Genomic DNA, 17042 nt, shown 5'->3' on the forward strand with positions numbered 1-17042 from the left:
GATTAAAGGTAAAGTGAATAAGAATAAGGAACCTTGGTACTCGAGGGATATTGGAACTCTGATAAAGAAGAAGAGAGAGATGTATGACATGTATAGGGAGTAAATAAAATGTTTGAGGAATATAAAAAGTGCAAGAAACTACTTAAGAAAAAAATCAGGAGGGCTAAAAGAAGACATGTGGTTGCTTTGGCAGTCAAGGTGAAGGATAATCCTAAGAGCTTCTACAGGTATATTAAGAGCAAAAGAATAGTAAGGGATAAAATTGGTCCTCTTGAAGATCAGAGTGGGCGGCTATGTATGGAACCAAAAGAAATTTGGGGGGATATTAAATGGGTTTTTTGCATCTGTGTTTACTAAGGAAACTGGAAATAAGTCTACGGAAATAAGGCAAACAAGCAGGGAGGTCATGGAACCTACACAGATTAAAGGGGAGGAGGTGCTTGCTGTCTTGAGGCAAATCAAAGTAGACAAATCCCCAGAACCAGACAGGATATTCCTCAGACCTTGAAGGAGATTAGTGTTGAAATTGCAGGGGTCCTGGCAGATATATTTAAAATGTCGGTATCCATGGGTGAGGTGCTGGATGATTGGAGGATAGCTCATGTTGATCCGTTGTCTAAAAAAGGCTCAAAAAGTTATCCAGGAAATTATAGGCCAGTAAGTTTTATGTCAATAGTAGGTAAATTATTGGAAGGAGTATTGAGAGAGAGGCTCTACAAATACTTGGATGGACAGAGACTTATTAGGGAGAGTCGACATGACTTTGTGCATGGTAGGTCATGCTTAACCAATCTATTAGAGTTTTTCGAGGAGGTTACCAGGAAAGTGGATGAAGGGAAGGTAGTGGATGTTGTCTGCATGGACTTCATTAAGGCCTTTGACAAGGTCCCACATGGGAGGTTAGTTAGGAAGGTTCAGTTGCTAGGTATACTTGGAGAGGTAGTAAATTGGATTAGACATTGACTCAATGGAAGAAGCCAGAGAGTGGTAGTGGAGGATTGCTTCTCTGAGTGGAGGCCTGTGACTAGTGGTGTGCCACAGGGGTCAGTGCTGGTCCATTGTTTTGTCTGTCATCTATATCAATGAACTGGATGATAATATGGTAAATTGGATCAGCAAATTTGCTGATGATACAAAGATTGGAGGTGTAGTGGACAGTGAGGAAGGTTTTCAAAGCTTGCAGAGGGATTTGGACCAGGTAGAAAAATGGGCTGAAAAATGGCAGATGGAGTTTAATGCAGACAAGTGTGAGGTATTGCACTTTGGAAGGACAAACCAAGATAGAACATACAAGGTAAATGGTAGGACACTGAAGAGAGCAGTAGAACAGAGGGATCTGGGAATATAGATACATAATTCCCTAAAAGTGGCATCATAGATAGATAGGGTTGTAAAGAGTGATTTATAAAGGCCAATGTTCCAAAAGCAAAGTATTGAGTAGAAGAGTTGGAAGGTTGTATAAGACGTTGGTAAGGCCGAATTTAGAGTATTGTGTGCAGATTTGGTCACCTAATTACAGGAAGGATATTAATAAGGTTGAAAGAGTGCAGAGAAGGTTTACCGGGACTTGAGAAACTGAGTTACTGAGAAAGGTTGAACTGGTTAGGACATTATTCCCTGGAGTGCAGAAGAATGAGGGGAGATTTGATAGAGGTGTATAAAATTATGATGGGTATAGATAGAGTGAATGCAAGCAGGCTTTTTCCACTGAAGCTAGAGGAGAAAAAAAACCAGAGGGCATGGGTTAAGGGTGAAGGGGGAAAAGTTTAAAGGGAATATTAAGGCGGGGGGGGAGGCGTTCTTCACACAGGGAATGCTGGGACTGTGGAATGAGCTGCCAGATGAAGTGGTAAATGCGGGCCCACTTTTAACATTTAAGAAAAATTTGAACAGGTACATAACTTGCACACCTACATGAGAGGGGTGTGGAGGGATATGGTCCAGGTGCAAGTCAGTGGAACTAGGCAGAAAAATGGTTTGGCACAGACATGAAGGGCCAAAAGGCCTGTTTCTGTGCTGTAATGTTCTATGTGTGGGTTAGGTTGATTGACCATGCTAAAGTGCTCTTTAATGAAAGGGGAAACGCACAGGGTTAGGGCCTGGGTGGGATTGTTATTGATGCAGGCTAGATGGACCGAATGACCTCCTGCATTGTAGGGATTCTTATGATTCTATAATTAGTTCAATTTTAAAGTAAGTACAGGAACAGAAATATCTGGGGTATACATGTAAAAATCTTTGAAGCTAGTAGGGCAAGTTGAGAAGACTTGTAAAAATTAGGACTCTTTGATTTATTAATAGATGAACAGAGTACAAATGCAAGGGATACATGATAAATCTTTCACAGATACTCCAACCTGTGCCTATTCTGGCCACCACATTTTCATTGAGATGTCAAGGTCTTAGAGTACAGAAAAGATTTACTGGAATGCTACCAAGGTTGTGTGTGAGACTAGAGAAGCTGGAGGAGTTGTTGGAGTAAAGAAAATTGTGGGGTGATCAAGGTGTTCTGCATCATAAAACATTTTGAGTTGCAGAAAAGTAAATGGTCCAGAATTAGGATGATTGTCAAAATTATCAGAGCTTGAAATTTTTTTCTTGGTTTACGGGGTGGTCTGGAATGCAGAGCATGAAAGGGTAATGGAACAATTTCAATTTTCATGTTAAAAAGAGCATTTGATATACATGAAAGAATCCAATGTACAGCATTGGGGGGTAGAGAATGTGTGGAGAACCATGATGGGCCAAATGGCATCCTTCCATGCTGAATCATTCTAATTAGGTATTGCCTGATTTCTGATCTGTAGCTGAGTTGATGCCTTCAAAAACAAAATGTAAGTTCTAAACTTATTACTCAATTGCAACCTAACCTGAGTTGATATTTGTGATTACAGATGCTTTTGATAGAGAATACCGAGCAGCTTACGAGCGCTTGACGGAAGAGCAACTGAAGGTGGCACTCCCGATTGACTCACCACCCTGCATTAGAATTGAGTGGTGCCGGAAATGTTTTGAGCCTCCTTTCATCTAAAACAAACTGCAATATTATTATGGAACTAAACCACTATGATTTATGTCCAAAGTATGAATGTACAATCTTCAGATTAAGTAAATGCACCTATGTGATTAGAACTAAGATGTTGGTGTACTTGGGCTGCACAATTTGTGGCGCTGTTGCATTGTGAATAATGGAAGAACTGTTCACGGTTTCTTAACTTCAACGGAAGGGAGATTTAATAAATTGTAACTGCTGAACACTAAATGTCTTAAGGCAGATCTGCCATTTCCTATCAGTGGTCTAGTAGTGCAGTGTTTTGTACAAATATCACAAAGGGTGGTTCTGACCATTTTGTATTTTTTAGTATCAATGACTGGATTTTAAGTTTTGGATGATTTTCTTTGTGTAAGTGAAGTGTTGGAGTTTCTCCAATTTAGAATGAAATGACTAGCTCCCCTATAATGAAACTAGGGGATCGTTATTGGGTAATTGAGTTCTTTATTTGTATCACTGAAGCACAAAACATCACATGACTGGATTGAGGGATGTTTAGGAATGGAGTTGGGTGTTTGGGAGGATCATATGCTCAGGGTGAACAGCCTTTGATTGATGTCTCGCTGTTATGTCCAGCTGATTCTTCCCATCCAGGTGGTAATGGTGAAAATACTGTGTCTGATAGAGCAGTTTTTTAGTGCTGCATTTATAAAGGGATATTGTAATTTTATGCTGAGATTTTGATGTATTTTCCAATAGAACCATAGTTGGAGTTCTCACCATCTCTTATGTATGGTACAAACCAGAGTAATTTAATTAAAAAAAAGTTGAAATATTGCTGACACCTTGTTTTTCAGGATTTAATCTGAGAAAAATTATAAATGCACTGGGAAAATTGTGGCAGTACAAATATTATTGAAGGAAAAAATTTCTGATATCTATGTAAGCCTGTATCAAAGACTTCACTGCATTGAACTGTAAAATATTGATTTTATATTATAACACTTCTAGAAAGTCAGATTGCATCTATGGTCCAAATCTTGTACAGCTACACAGTTGTTTCATGTGACAACTGTTAGTATAATTCTTTAAATATAATGTATGTGAACATATTAAAAAATGCTTGTTCAATAAAGGATAGTTATACAAAATTGTAATTACTAATGGTCAAGGGACTGAATACGTAACTAACTTTGAATAAACAACACAAACAGCCATTTAATCTGAAACTCTTTCCTCCCATTTCATCTGCCTTCTCTCAGCCTTTCAGCACATATATCTACTACTTTTCTGTATTCTTGTACTTCTCTTGTTTGCTTTTGAGTCTATCTGACCTATTTGCTTCAACTATTCCCTCCAGTAGTGCATTCCACATTCTAACCACTGAGTAAAGAAATTTCTCCTGGACCCCTTATTGGATTTAGTAGTAACTATCTTGTATTTATGGTTCCTAATTGTTGAGTCTCTCACAAGTGGAAATATTTTCTTTATCTGCCGTGTCCAAACTATTTGTAAACGCTTGATGGAAGTCTTCAAAATTACGTGATCTAATAATGAAGAAAGCCACAACCTGCTCCATCTTTGACAGCATCTTTTTTAATAACATGGAGATCAGAATTTGAAAAACAAGTTCATGAGATGTACATAGAACACTACAGCACGAACAGGCCCTTCGTCCCACAAGTTGCGCCGATCACATCTATACCTACCAAGCCATAGAACTATCTGTAACTCCCAATCCCATTAGATCCCATATACTCATCCAGAAGTCTTTTAAAAGACCCCAGCGAATTTGCCTCTACCACCACCGATGGCAGCTGATTCCACTCACTCACCACCCTCTGAGTGAAAAACTTAACCCTAACATCTCCTCTGTACTTCCTTCCCAGCACCTTAAACCTGTGTCCTCTTGTAGCGACCATTTCAGCCCTGGGAGATAGGGTGGATTCTCGGAGACTATCTATTCCTCTCAACATTTTATAAACCTCTATCAGGTCGCCTCTCAACCTTCGTCTCTCCAGGGAGAAGAGACCTAGCTCCCTCAACCTATCTTCATAAGGCATGCCTCCCAATCCAGGCAACATCCTTGTATATCCCCTCTGCACCCTCTCAATAACTTCCACATCCTTCCTGTAGTGAGGCGACCAGAACCGCGCACAGTACTCCGTGGGGTCTGACAAGGGTCTTATAAAGTTGCAGCATTACCTCCCGACTCCTAAACTCAATCCCTCGTTTAATGAAGGCCAGTACACCATAAGCCTTCTTGACCACATCCTCCACCTGCGAGGCCGATTTAAGAGTCCTATGGACCCAGACCCCAAGATCCTTCTGCTCCTCAACACAGCTAAGACTCCTACCCTTGATGTTGTACTCCTACATCCCATTGGTCCTGCCAAAATGGACCACTACATACTTATTCACGTTGAAGTCCATCTGCCACTTCTCCGCCCAGTCTTGCATCCTATCTATGTCACGCTGCAACTCCTGACATCCCTCCAGACTATCCACAACACCACCAATCTTCATATCATTGGCAAACTTACTGACCCATCCCTCCACTTCCTCATCCAGGTCATTTATGAAAATGACAAAACAGCAAGGGTCCTGTAATTGCGACTAAGACCTGTATTCATTGCCTATCGAAGATGAAGCCTCTTCACCTGGCTGCATCGTCCTGTCAGGAGCATCATTAAGGTGGTGCGGTGTTTATTATCAAATCACATCTTGGCTTGAACCCCCATTCCTTTGGCACTTGCTCTTGATTTTGTCTATGTAACCCAGTGCTGCTGCTTTGACTTTATTTCCACAAAATCGCTGACCACCCAAATTTCTGTCCTAGTGCCCAAATTAGCTGATATTAATAGTGCTACGTGCTGTCATTTATTTGTCTTGAAAAAATTAATCCTTGACCCCCATTCTTGCACACTATTGCACCCATCTCCATCATTTTGATCAACAAATCATCATCTTGTCTTTCAGATCCTTGAACATGCTTTTGCCTCTGAAAGCTGTACCCTCTTCTATCATTCCATGTTTGAATCCTTACAATTAGGGTGCACTGGAACATCTCTTCTCACAATTGAGGTTTATAGGTTGATATTTTGGGAATGCACCTTTAAATTAAGGGGGTCAAGTGGGTTGTTCTGAAATCTCCCTGACGGTAAACCTGAGTGGTTTGAGGTCAAATTAATGCACAGATTGTTTTACTGGGATGAAGCTGCAAGGTATATGTCCACATTGTCCCCTGGCACAGTGTGTTTCAACAGTGAAGTTTCTAGAAGCTCAAGTCCCAGACAAGTGTTGAGAATTTTTTTCATGTGGGTATGTTGCTAATCCCTAATTGCCTTGAATTGAGTGGCTTTCTAGGCCATTTCAAAGGGCAGTTGAGAGTCAACGACATTGCTCTGGCTTTGGAATTACAAGTAGGCCAGATTGGGTACGAATGGCAGATTTCCTTCCCTAGAAAATTAGTAAACCAGTGAGTTTAGCTATCAATGAGAGTTATCATTGTCATCATTAGTGAGGCTAACTTTATATTCCAGATTTATTAATTGAGTTTAAATTTCACCATCTACTGTGATGGGATTTGAACTCGTATCCCCAGCGCATGGCTTCTGGATTTGTAATCAATAGCATTGCCACTATCTTCCCACAACTATTAACAGTTAATAGTTGTCCATTTAGTTCCAAGAATCAAGAGCTGGCCTCGAGGATAGCTAATTAGCATTTCTACCTAGATATGAGGCCCATTTGATTCACTTTACCAATGGGAAGGATGCACAGGAAACCACCATCAAGGTCAAGTCACAGACTTTCCTAGAATATCACCCAAAACAATACTATTCAGTCTGTTTCAATCTGCAAAAGAGAGAGTAGCAAAGTTCTCTATGGTTCACTGCAGGAATAGAGTCCTGTCTTCACATTTGAGGGTAGCCTCCATTTTGTTTTGTGATACTATTGCCATGCAATGTTCAATATGTTTCAAACTAATCTAGCAACTCAAAATTGAGCACCCACGAGGTGCTGTGGACCAACAGCAGCTGAATTGTATACAATCACAATCTAATCTCAAGGCCTGGTATATCCCCCATTCTACCATCAAACCAGGGCATCAACCCTCGTTCGATGAAGAGTGAAGGAGGACATACCAAGCATATATCTCTGAATGTGACTGTACAATACAGGACCACATATATGTCAAACGGTGAAAGCAGTGTGCAATACAGCTAAGGTATCCCACAACCAACAGATCAGACCTAAGCTCTGCCTGAGTATGCCATGTCCACAAAAAGCAGGACAAGTCCAACCCTGACCAGTTACTGCCCCATCAGTCTACCCTCAACCATCCACAAAGCGCTGGAAGGGGTGGTTGACAGTGTTACCAAGTGGCACTTGCTTACCAATAACCTGCTCACTGACGATCAATTTGAATTCCGGCAAGGCCACTTGGCTGTTGACCAAATTTAATCCAAACATGGATGAAAGAGAGGAACTTGAGAGAGTGATTGCCCTTACCACTAAGGCAGCTATTGACCGAGTGTGGTATCAAGGTTCCCTAAAGAAAAGCGAGTCAATTGGAATCGGGAAAATTTCCAACGGTTAGAATCATATCTTAGACAAAGGAAGACAGATGTGGTTGTTGGAGGTAATAATCTCAATTGCAGGACATTACAACAGGAGTTCCTTGGTAGTGCCAAATATCTAACCATCTTCAACTGCTTCATCAATAACCTTCCCTCTATGGGGTCAAAAGTGGGGATGTTTGCTTATGATAGGACAATTTGTGATATCTCAGATACTGAAATGGAACTTCAAGTAGTTAAATATACAGAACACCCACTTCCCCAAAGACAAGATGGCTGCCAACCAGTTTTTATTAAATGAAGATTTTTCATTTCAGGATTAGTTGTCCAACAACCTACACTTCAAAATTTTGCAAGTTAAAGCTTTTAACATTGAATAACATTTGGAGAATTACTTGCGACTCTTGGTACCTACTATATTTTTGGAGAATCAGAAAAGCCACATTGAAAAGTTAAGTGGAAAAAGGTTCAATGCATAGCATAAGTGCAGTTAATGAATCCAAATAATGATGGATGCAGTACAGTTAACAGTTTAAATGGAATCATTCATGTCATTTTTTTATCTGTTCAAATATTTACCACTGTAAAATCATGAAAACCATTTGCTAATTGTATGTGATTGCGGGTGGCACGGTAGCACAGAGGTCAGCACTGCTGCTTCACAGCTCTAGGGACCTGGGTTCGATTCCTGGCTCGGGTCACTCTGTGCGGAGTTTGTACATTCTCCTCATGTCTGTGTGGGTTTCCTCTGGGTGTTCTTCCCACAGTCCAAAGATGTGCGAGTTAGGTTGATTGGCCATGTTAAAATTGTCCCTTAGTGTCCTAAAATGCTTAGGTCAGAGGGATTAGCGGGTAAAATATGTTGGGATATGGGGGTAGGGCCTGGGTGAGATTGTGGTTGGTGCAGACTTGATGGGCTAAAGGGTCTCTTTCTGCACTATGAAGTTCTATGATTCTATGAAATAGTCTGTACCCATATGCAGCCAGAACTGGACAACATTCATGCCATACACACACTCTGCCACAGAAATGTCAGACGTTATTATTGCTGAATCCCTACCATTAACATACTCAAGTTACAATTGACCAGAGACTGAACTGGGCTGGTCATATAAATAATCTAGCTAATAGAGTAGGTCAGAGGCTGATAATTCTACAGAGACTGAAACTGGGCCTGTTCAGAAATGCAGTGCCAGATCATTGGGGGAAGTAGAACTATAGCCCTTTTTTCCAGTACTAGCTGCCATTCTTGGGTAAGTTTAAAGGTCCCAAAGCCACTTTGAGAAGTTAAAGGGAGGTGAAGAGATTAGGTTGGCAGATAAGTGGGTGAAAGGGTTGCTGCAGGGTCTTGGTGGGTTAACTATGGATTTTTTAACTACAAGAATCACATGCATTTATACTGGAAAGGATTACAGCTAGGAGCTCGCCATGCTTGCTTGTGCACATGGCTCTGTCCCATTCTAGTCTGATGGTTAGATGTGAATCATGTTCTCTTAAATCACTGTGTGGGCAATACTGTACTCAGTCCCTTATTAATGCTAAATGGGCCAGACCCTTATTCACGGTGAGTTTGGGGATAATTGGGTGTTCAAGGGTGTAGTGCTGGGGGTGGGGGGGACATAGTTTCAGGGATCTGGTGGGGAGTCAGTCAGTAGAATAGCTACCCAGGATTTAAAACTTGTTTAAATCCTTCAAACATTTCTTGGATAATTCTTCTGGTAGGCGAGTCAGAACCATCCAAAGTTTCCAAATCTAATTCAGGAGTTTTGGAGAATTCCAGACACATGGAAATTGCCAATTGGCAATCCAAACTTCCCGAGCTATTTCTGTGTTGTCCGTCAGTAGATTTGTGAGGGGCCCTCAGTACATCTTTGGGGCAGGGGGGAGGGGTGGGTGGAGTTGGTGGTGGTGTTCCTCTGGGGTACAGTCTATCGTCACCTAGATTTTAAAATTCTCACCCTGGATTTCAGATTTGCTTTATGGCCCATCCCTTCCCTATTTCTGTAATCTCCTCTAGCCTTGCATTCTTCCGAACGCTGTCTGCTTGAGAATATTCTGTGTTTTCACTACCACCTCATTGGTGGCAGTGATTTTAGTTACCTCACCCCTGTGCTTTGGAATTCTCTCCCTAAACCTCACGATCTTTCACCTTCATGACACTACTTAAAAGCTGCTTCTTTAACCATTTAATCAGCTGTCCTATTATGTCCTCATCTGGTTCATTGCCATATTTTATTTGATAACACCTGTAAAGAATTCTGGGATGTTTCACTACATTATAAATACATATAAATGCACGTTGCTGTGGGTTGAATTGTACCAAGCTGATACAATTGGTTTAGTTTAATGGGATTGGATTTGGTCTGAAGGTTCTGATTTGATGATATAATTGAAAGCACTATGTAAATATAAGTTGTTAGTTGGAATGGGATGTTGTACTTACATTCTAGGTCTCTTTCTCTCCACATCCTTCAATTTTTTTTCTTCTCTATTAAATTTGCATTTCTATTGCTTATTTCTCCTTGCAAAACACGTTATATTTCACTTCACAAACTGCAGCTACTACCTGTCTGAAGACTACTAAGCTGACTAAATCATCCTTGCACCGTTTGCCAAAACTTGGTCAGCACTGCTGCCTCACAGCACCAGTGACCCAGATTCAATTCCGGCTCAGGTCACTGTGTGGAGTTTGCACATTCTCCCGTGTCTGTGATGGGTTTCCTCCAGGTGCTCCTGTTTTCAGAGACAGTTCAAAGATGTGCAAGTTAGGTGGATTGGCCATGCTAAACTACCCCTTGGTATCCCAAGATGTGTAGGCTAGGGGGGATTAGTGGGATAAATACTTGGGGTTGCAGGGAACAGGTCTAGTTAGAATTGCCCCCCCAGTGTCAAGGGGATTATGTGGGATAACAAGGTTGGGGCCTGGGGTGGGATTGTTGCCAATATAGACTTGATGGGCTGTGTGATATCCTTCTGCATTGTAGGGATTTTATGATCAATATATTTTCATTTTTCCCTTTAAACAGTTGTCCTCTTTATCTTTTAGCTGCTGTTATGCATTCTAATTAATCTTTTATTTCTAAAATGCTTTTATAAAATCTTTGCTAATTTGCTAGGGTGGCGATTTACTGTCCTGTGGCAGTGGGAGGTGGCTGCTATTGGCTGGCTTCTGGTCCTGTGATTGTCAACAGGGTTTCCTGTTGAATACATCCCTCACTGCCTGAAACCCACAGTGGGGCTGTACCGTCAGCAAAACCAGTTGAGATCCTGTTACCTTCGCAAGGGGGAATTCCTTGGTTGGGGAAAAAAGCTGACATATCAAAAGCACTACTGCTATTGTTGGACCAATTTGCCAGAATCAAAGCAACTGGGAGAATGGAAATGTGTCCTTACGAAAAGATAGACGGTTGGAGATGAAGTGTAAATACATTTCTTGAATGCAGGATTCTCTTCTGACATAATTGACAGGGTCTTCAACTGTGTCTGTTGCACTTCCTCAACTTCTGTTCCTTATTCTTCCCCTCCCTCATCAAGCGAAACTCCATATTCAACTACATCCTTCAAGCATAATAACCCCACCAAATATATCTTTACAGCACCCTGCCATTCCGCTTGCAACATTGAAAAAGGACTATTCCCTTTGCCCGGTCTCTTCAATCAGCCCAAAAGAGCCCTCTCCTTCCAGTGTCACCTTCCCACGCTTTATCTCCTTCCTTCTCAATTTCCAATGTTCCAGACACTCCTTCCAGGTGAGAGAAAAGCAAAGGGTGGAATCTGACTGAAAAATGGCAAAGTGCCTGGATCTGACTGAAAGCTAGTGTGTTTCTCTCCAGATCTTATGGCATTTTGTCAAAAAAAGAGAGACATGTTTCACACCATTGTGTTGAGGGGCAGGGCCTAAACACGCTGGCAGAGCTTGCTGCACTGAGATTAGGGTACAATATTTAGAGTGCCCCAAATCAGAGGAAAAATAACCCCCTCCCATCATGCAAATCTCAGGCCCTCCAGCCCCATGGGATCAAAGCCATCATTTCACCCCAGCCCCTCCATCAAATGGCATCTCCCTTGCTCTCTCTCTCCCATGCTCCCACCCTACCAACAACTATTGCTGATATCCCCACAGCCTCACATCCACTTCTTCCCATCACCACAAATAAATGCGTCACTCTCCCATGAGACTCCCATTAGGTTCTGCCTTGGCTTGTTAGTGCCAACCTGTACCAGGGCAGTGCCTGGTTATATTCTCTCCCACAGGTGAACTTTGCACAAAGGGCATGTAAATATCAAATAAATTTCAATATAGTTAAGTGTGAGGTGATGATCACAAGGTGTCAGGGGCTCAAGGTGAGAGGGGCGAGGTATAACTCAGATATCAGAGGGTGGTGGGGGCCTGGAATGCACTGCCAAGTAGGGTGGTGGAGGTAGACACGCTGGCATCGTTTAAGACTTACCTGGATAGTCACATGAGCAGACTGGGAATGGAGGGATACAAACGAATGGTCTAGTTGGACCAATGAGCGGCACAGGCTTGGAGTTTCCTGTGCTGTACTGTTCTTTGTTCTTTTGTTCACAGAGGCTATATTCACTTTAGGGCCCTGGAGGATCCCCACGTCTGGGTGAATCTGCTGTAAATTGTGCTGATGTGACATCACGTCGGTGATGTTTGAAAAGAGAGCAAGGGGGTACCATGTGGCAGGGAGGTCTTTAATCATATTCATATTTACTTAAATATATTTATGTGAACCTGATTATGTTGCTGGCAAAGTGTGGCGAGATGTATGATTTATGGGTTTTGTCTGATCTTGAGCCCCTGCCACTGATTCCGGAGATGGACAGTGCAGGCTCAAGATCACCCCCTTAAATTTGCATTCATATAGCAAATTTCATACCTACCAAATGTTTTAAAACAATTTTCTGTCAGTACTTTTTGAAGTGTAGACACTTGTAATGTCGGAAATGCATCAGCCAATTAATACTCAGCAAACTCCTGCCAACAGCAATGTGATGATGATCAGATTATCAGTTTTTTTTGTGATGTTAACGGAGGTTGAATAATAGGCAGGGCACCAGGTACAACTCCCCTGCTCCTCTTCAAAATAACCCCATGGGATCTTCTGTATTCCTCTTAGAGGATAATGGGGTCTCAGTTTAACTTTGCATTAGAAAGACAGCACCTCCAACAGTGCACCCTCAGTACTGCACTGCAGTGTCAGCCTTGATATTTGTGTTCCATAAGTGAAATTTACTTGTGTTTCTTTTACTTTAGTTTATTAGTTACAATGCGGTTTATGTTAGAGAGATCAAAAACCAATTGGATGTCAAGGCTCCCTCTAAGTGGCTGCATGGCAACTGGGAATGAGCTGTGCAGGGAACAGGCTGTGCATAAACCTTGCTCTGTTGATGCTGTGTGGTACTGCAGCAATATTTAAAGGGAGTGCACAGACTGCGAATGGAAATTAGAGGGAGCATTGGTGACTGCACTTAATTCAGCTTGCAAGCCTGACTTCCAGCTTTCTGTTATTTAATTAAACATTGGTCCCTTAGACTAAAGGGTAGGAGGCAGAGAATAGTGGTAGAAGTAGTATAGAATAGTGAGCAGAATAAAACTTCTGAAGACAGACTGCTGAAATGGGCAGATAGATACAATTTAATGCAGATAAGTGTGAAGTGATGAACATTGGGAGAACATTGGAGGGGGTATAATTAAATATTGATGGTAGAGGTATTTACCAGGAAGGTAGTGGGGTGAGGGACTTGAGATTCATGGAGATTGGAGAAACTGACTATTGTTTTTACAGCAGAGGAAGTTACAGAGAAATCTGAAGAGCCAATGAAATTGAAGAATTTTGCTAGAGCAAGTTTCCCTTAGCAAATGGTTTCAAATACTTGGCAAAATGAGAGCAAATGTTTGCCCCACATTTTAATTATATTCAAATGTATTTAAATATATTGTATCATGTGAACCTGATTACCCCATTACAGAGAATTGTTAAGATCACTAATCTGAAATGGTTGTGGGATCAGATACTATAGGAAAAGTTAAAAAGCATTTAAATATATACTTGGAGATAAAATGGGATGCCCTTTCAAAGAACTCACCAGTCCAGGCTGAATAGTCTCCTCCTGGGCTCGAAGATTCCAGATCTCACTTGCACTCTTGTTTTACCAAGGTGCATGTGGCCTGCGTTTCTCTGATTGAAATGCATCACCTTGCACTTAACTATATTGAAATTTATTTGATATTTACATGCCCTTTGTGCAAAGTCAATGTCCTCACATTTGCCAGTATTGCTTCGAATTAAATAAGGCAATAGGTTAAATCCACCACAGTACCATATATCTTGGTATCCACATGACTGTGACAGCTCTACTGAGGGTATAATAAACCACTGATCTTGCTCAAATATCACATCTGGATTCCAGTCCTAAAGGACAGTACATAAAAACCACTTCCAATGAAACTTAGTGCAATATTAAGAATAAGCAGATGGATGTTGGAAAATTGTGGTATACAGTAAACTTATATCTGATAAATGAAAGCTTGATATTAAATTGACTCATGTTGGAAGAAAAAGGACTACCGAAAAGTTTAATTTAAATGTAACAGAGTGGAAATCATTTGTGCACCTGATAGGATTAAGGAAAATCCAAAGGCTTTTTACTCTTATATTAGGAACAAAAGGGTGGTTTGAGGTAAAATTGGTCCTCTTAGGGACAGAGGAGGGGAACTATCCTTAGAGTCTGAGGGAATGGTGGAGATCCTGAATGAATACTTTGCGTCGGTATTCACGAAGGAGAGGGGCTTGGTGTCTGGTATGTTCATCGAGGGAATGGTAAACCAGTTGAAAGAAATATCCATTACGAGGGAGGAAGTGTTAGGGTTTTTAGGCAGCATAAAAACTGATAAAGCTACGAGGCCTGATGGCATTTATCCCAGGCTGCTTAGGGAGGTGAGAGTTGAAATTGCTGGGCCTCTGACGCAAATCTTTGTCTCTTCCTTGGACGCAGGTGAGGTCCCAGACGACTGGAGGGTAGCTAATGTGGTACCGCTGTTTAAAAAGGGTAGTAGGGATAACCCTGGTAATTATAGACCAGTGAGTTTGACGTCAGTGGTAGGAAAGTTGTTGGAAAAAATTCTTGGGGATAGGATGTATACGCATTTGGAGCATTGCAATCGGATTAGGGATACGCAGCATGGCTTTGTTAAGGGGAGGTCTTGCCTTATGAATCTGGTAGAATTTTTTGAGGAGGTGACAAAAACAGTTGACGAAGGACGAGCCGTTGATGTCGTCTATATGGATTTCAGTAAGGCGTTTGACAAAGTCCCTCATGGCAGGTTGGTTGAAAAGGTTAAGGCTCATGGGATACAGGGACATGTATCTAGGTGGATTGAAAACTGGCTAGGTAACAGGAGACAGAGTAGTAGTGGAAGGGTCCTTTTCTAGCTGGAGGTCTGTCACCAGTGATGTGCTGCAGGGCTCAGTACTGGGACCTCTTCTATTTGTAATAAATATAAATGACTTGGAAGAGGCCGTATGTGGTGTGATCAGCAAGTTTGCAGATGACACAAAGATGGCAGGATTGGTGGACAGTGAGGAGGAGTGTCAGGCAACACAGCAGGATATAGATATGTTGGTATACTGGGCAGATAAATGGCAGATGGAATTTAATCCTGATAAATGTGAGGTGATGCACTTTGGAAGGAATAATGCAGGGAGGAGTTGCATGATAAAAAGGTAGACGAATTAAGAGTATAGAAATGCAGAGGGACCTGGGAGTGCAAGTGCACAAGTCTTTGAAGGTGGCAACACAGGTGGAGAAAGTTGTGAAGAAAGTTTATGGAATGCTAGCCTTTATAGGAAGGGGTATAGAGTACAAGAGCTGGCATCTAATGCTACAGTTGTACAGAACGTTGGTTAGACTGCATATGGAGTACTGCGTCCAGTTCTGGTCACCTTACTACTGGAAGGACGTGGAGACCCTGGAGAGAGTGCAGAGGAGGTTTACCAGGATGCTGCCTGGTATGGAAGGACTGGTTTATGAGTAAAGATTGGGTAAATTGGGGCTGTTTTCCTTAGAAAGACGGTGATTGAGGGGGGATCTAATAGAGGTGTATAAAATAATGAAGGGTATAGATAGAATAAACAGTGGCAGGCTTTTTCCGAGATTGGAGACAAATATCACGAGGGGCCACGGGCTTAAGGTGAGGGGGGAGAGGTATAATTTGGATGCTAGAGGGAGGTTTTTCACGCAGAGGGTCGTGGGGGTATGGAACGCGCTACCAAGTAAGGTGGTGGAGGCAGGCACGCTGGACTTGTTTAAGGTTTACTTAGATAGACACATGAGTGAAATAGGAGGGTTACAGGAGACTGTTTTAAATAAGGATCAGAGCCTCGGGACATTCCTGGAGATCAACTGTTACACGTGTTGATGTTTTTCTCTTTTACTCCGCAGGTGTGTCGGTCCACCTTGTTGTCTAACGAGGGGCATGCACCCGGTGGGTCGTGCGTGGGCTGCTCTTGAAAGTTCGAGAGTAGCCTAGTACTTTGCGTCGTTTGTGTATGCTTAAAACTGGACCAGCAGATGGGCACCACAACAGCTCAGTGACTATCACTGCTGTGCAGATACATGGGTTTGGGCCTGTGTCTGTGGGAGTTTGCGCATTCTCCCTGTGGTTGCGTGGGTTTCCTCCGGGTGCTCCGGTTTCCTCCCACACCCCAAAGATGTGCTCTTAGGCTGATTGGTGTAACAAATTGTCCCTAAATTATTCTCCCCTTAATCTGGTTTCCAATGGGGGTACCATAAGCATAGACATGGGTCAAGGGTGGAGGAGGAAAAACACATTGTTAAGATGGCAGTGCAGGCTCGTTGGGCCGAAGGGCCTGTTTCCCGTGCTGTGTTGTTCTTTGTTCTTTGATTCTTTGACTGTATCAGACGTGTAGAAAATGAATGATGTGTTTACCAATCATGGGTTGTATCTGAACCATTTTTAACAGTATTAAAAGTAGAATTCAGAATTAGTGAGAGACTAGACTCATGACTGTTTAAACTTCACCTGAAATGATGACTGTTCGCTACATCGCAGCTACATGCCTTAAGTAGATAACTTATTACAAGAGAAAGCTACACTACACTATTGGTCAAAATAATAAATGTATAACTTTGGATTTTAGGTTAGTCTAAGACAGACATTTGATTTCCAAAAGGTTATGCATTCTGAGAATTTAAATGTAAAGCCTACAAACTACAAAGTCAATTTTTTAAGTATAATAAATCAATATGTACTTTTTAAAACCATGGTCTGTATCTGAATTTCTTTGGGTGAAAAGGCCCATTAAATATAGACCATGACGACAAAACAGCATTTTCCCAAATTTAATTAAAAATCAGTTGATAGATGCAGGAGTATGCTATTCAGCCTGTCAAGTCTGCTCTGCCATTCAGTATGGTCATGATTGATCATTCAC

The 17042-nt window shown here is 41.7% G+C and overlaps 1 protein-coding gene across 4 annotated transcripts in view; it reads left to right on the forward strand.

Moving 5' to 3' along the window:
* Nucleotides 1-4182, forward strand: part of dennd4c (DENN/MADD domain containing 4C) — a 259275-nt gene extending 255093 nt beyond the window's left edge. For all 4 annotated transcript variants that reach the window (XM_080188659.1, XM_080188657.1, XM_080188658.1 and 1 more), the window contains one exon: nucleotides 2895-4182. In XM_080188659.1, coding sequence (XP_080044785.1) covers nucleotides 2895-3031 — 137 coding nt within the window. In that variant the 3' untranslated portion in view covers nucleotides 3032-4182. The remainder of the gene's footprint in view (nucleotides 1-2894) is intronic.
* Nucleotides 4183-17042: the final 12860 nt, after the last annotated feature.

This window comes from Carcharhinus amblyrhynchos, chromosome 5 (genome assembly GCF_965287045.1).
Source record: "Carcharhinus amblyrhynchos chromosome 5, sCarAmb.v2.hapA, whole genome shotgun sequence".
Lineage (NCBI taxonomy): Eukaryota > Metazoa > Chordata > Chondrichthyes > Carcharhiniformes > Carcharhinidae > Carcharhinus > Carcharhinus amblyrhynchos.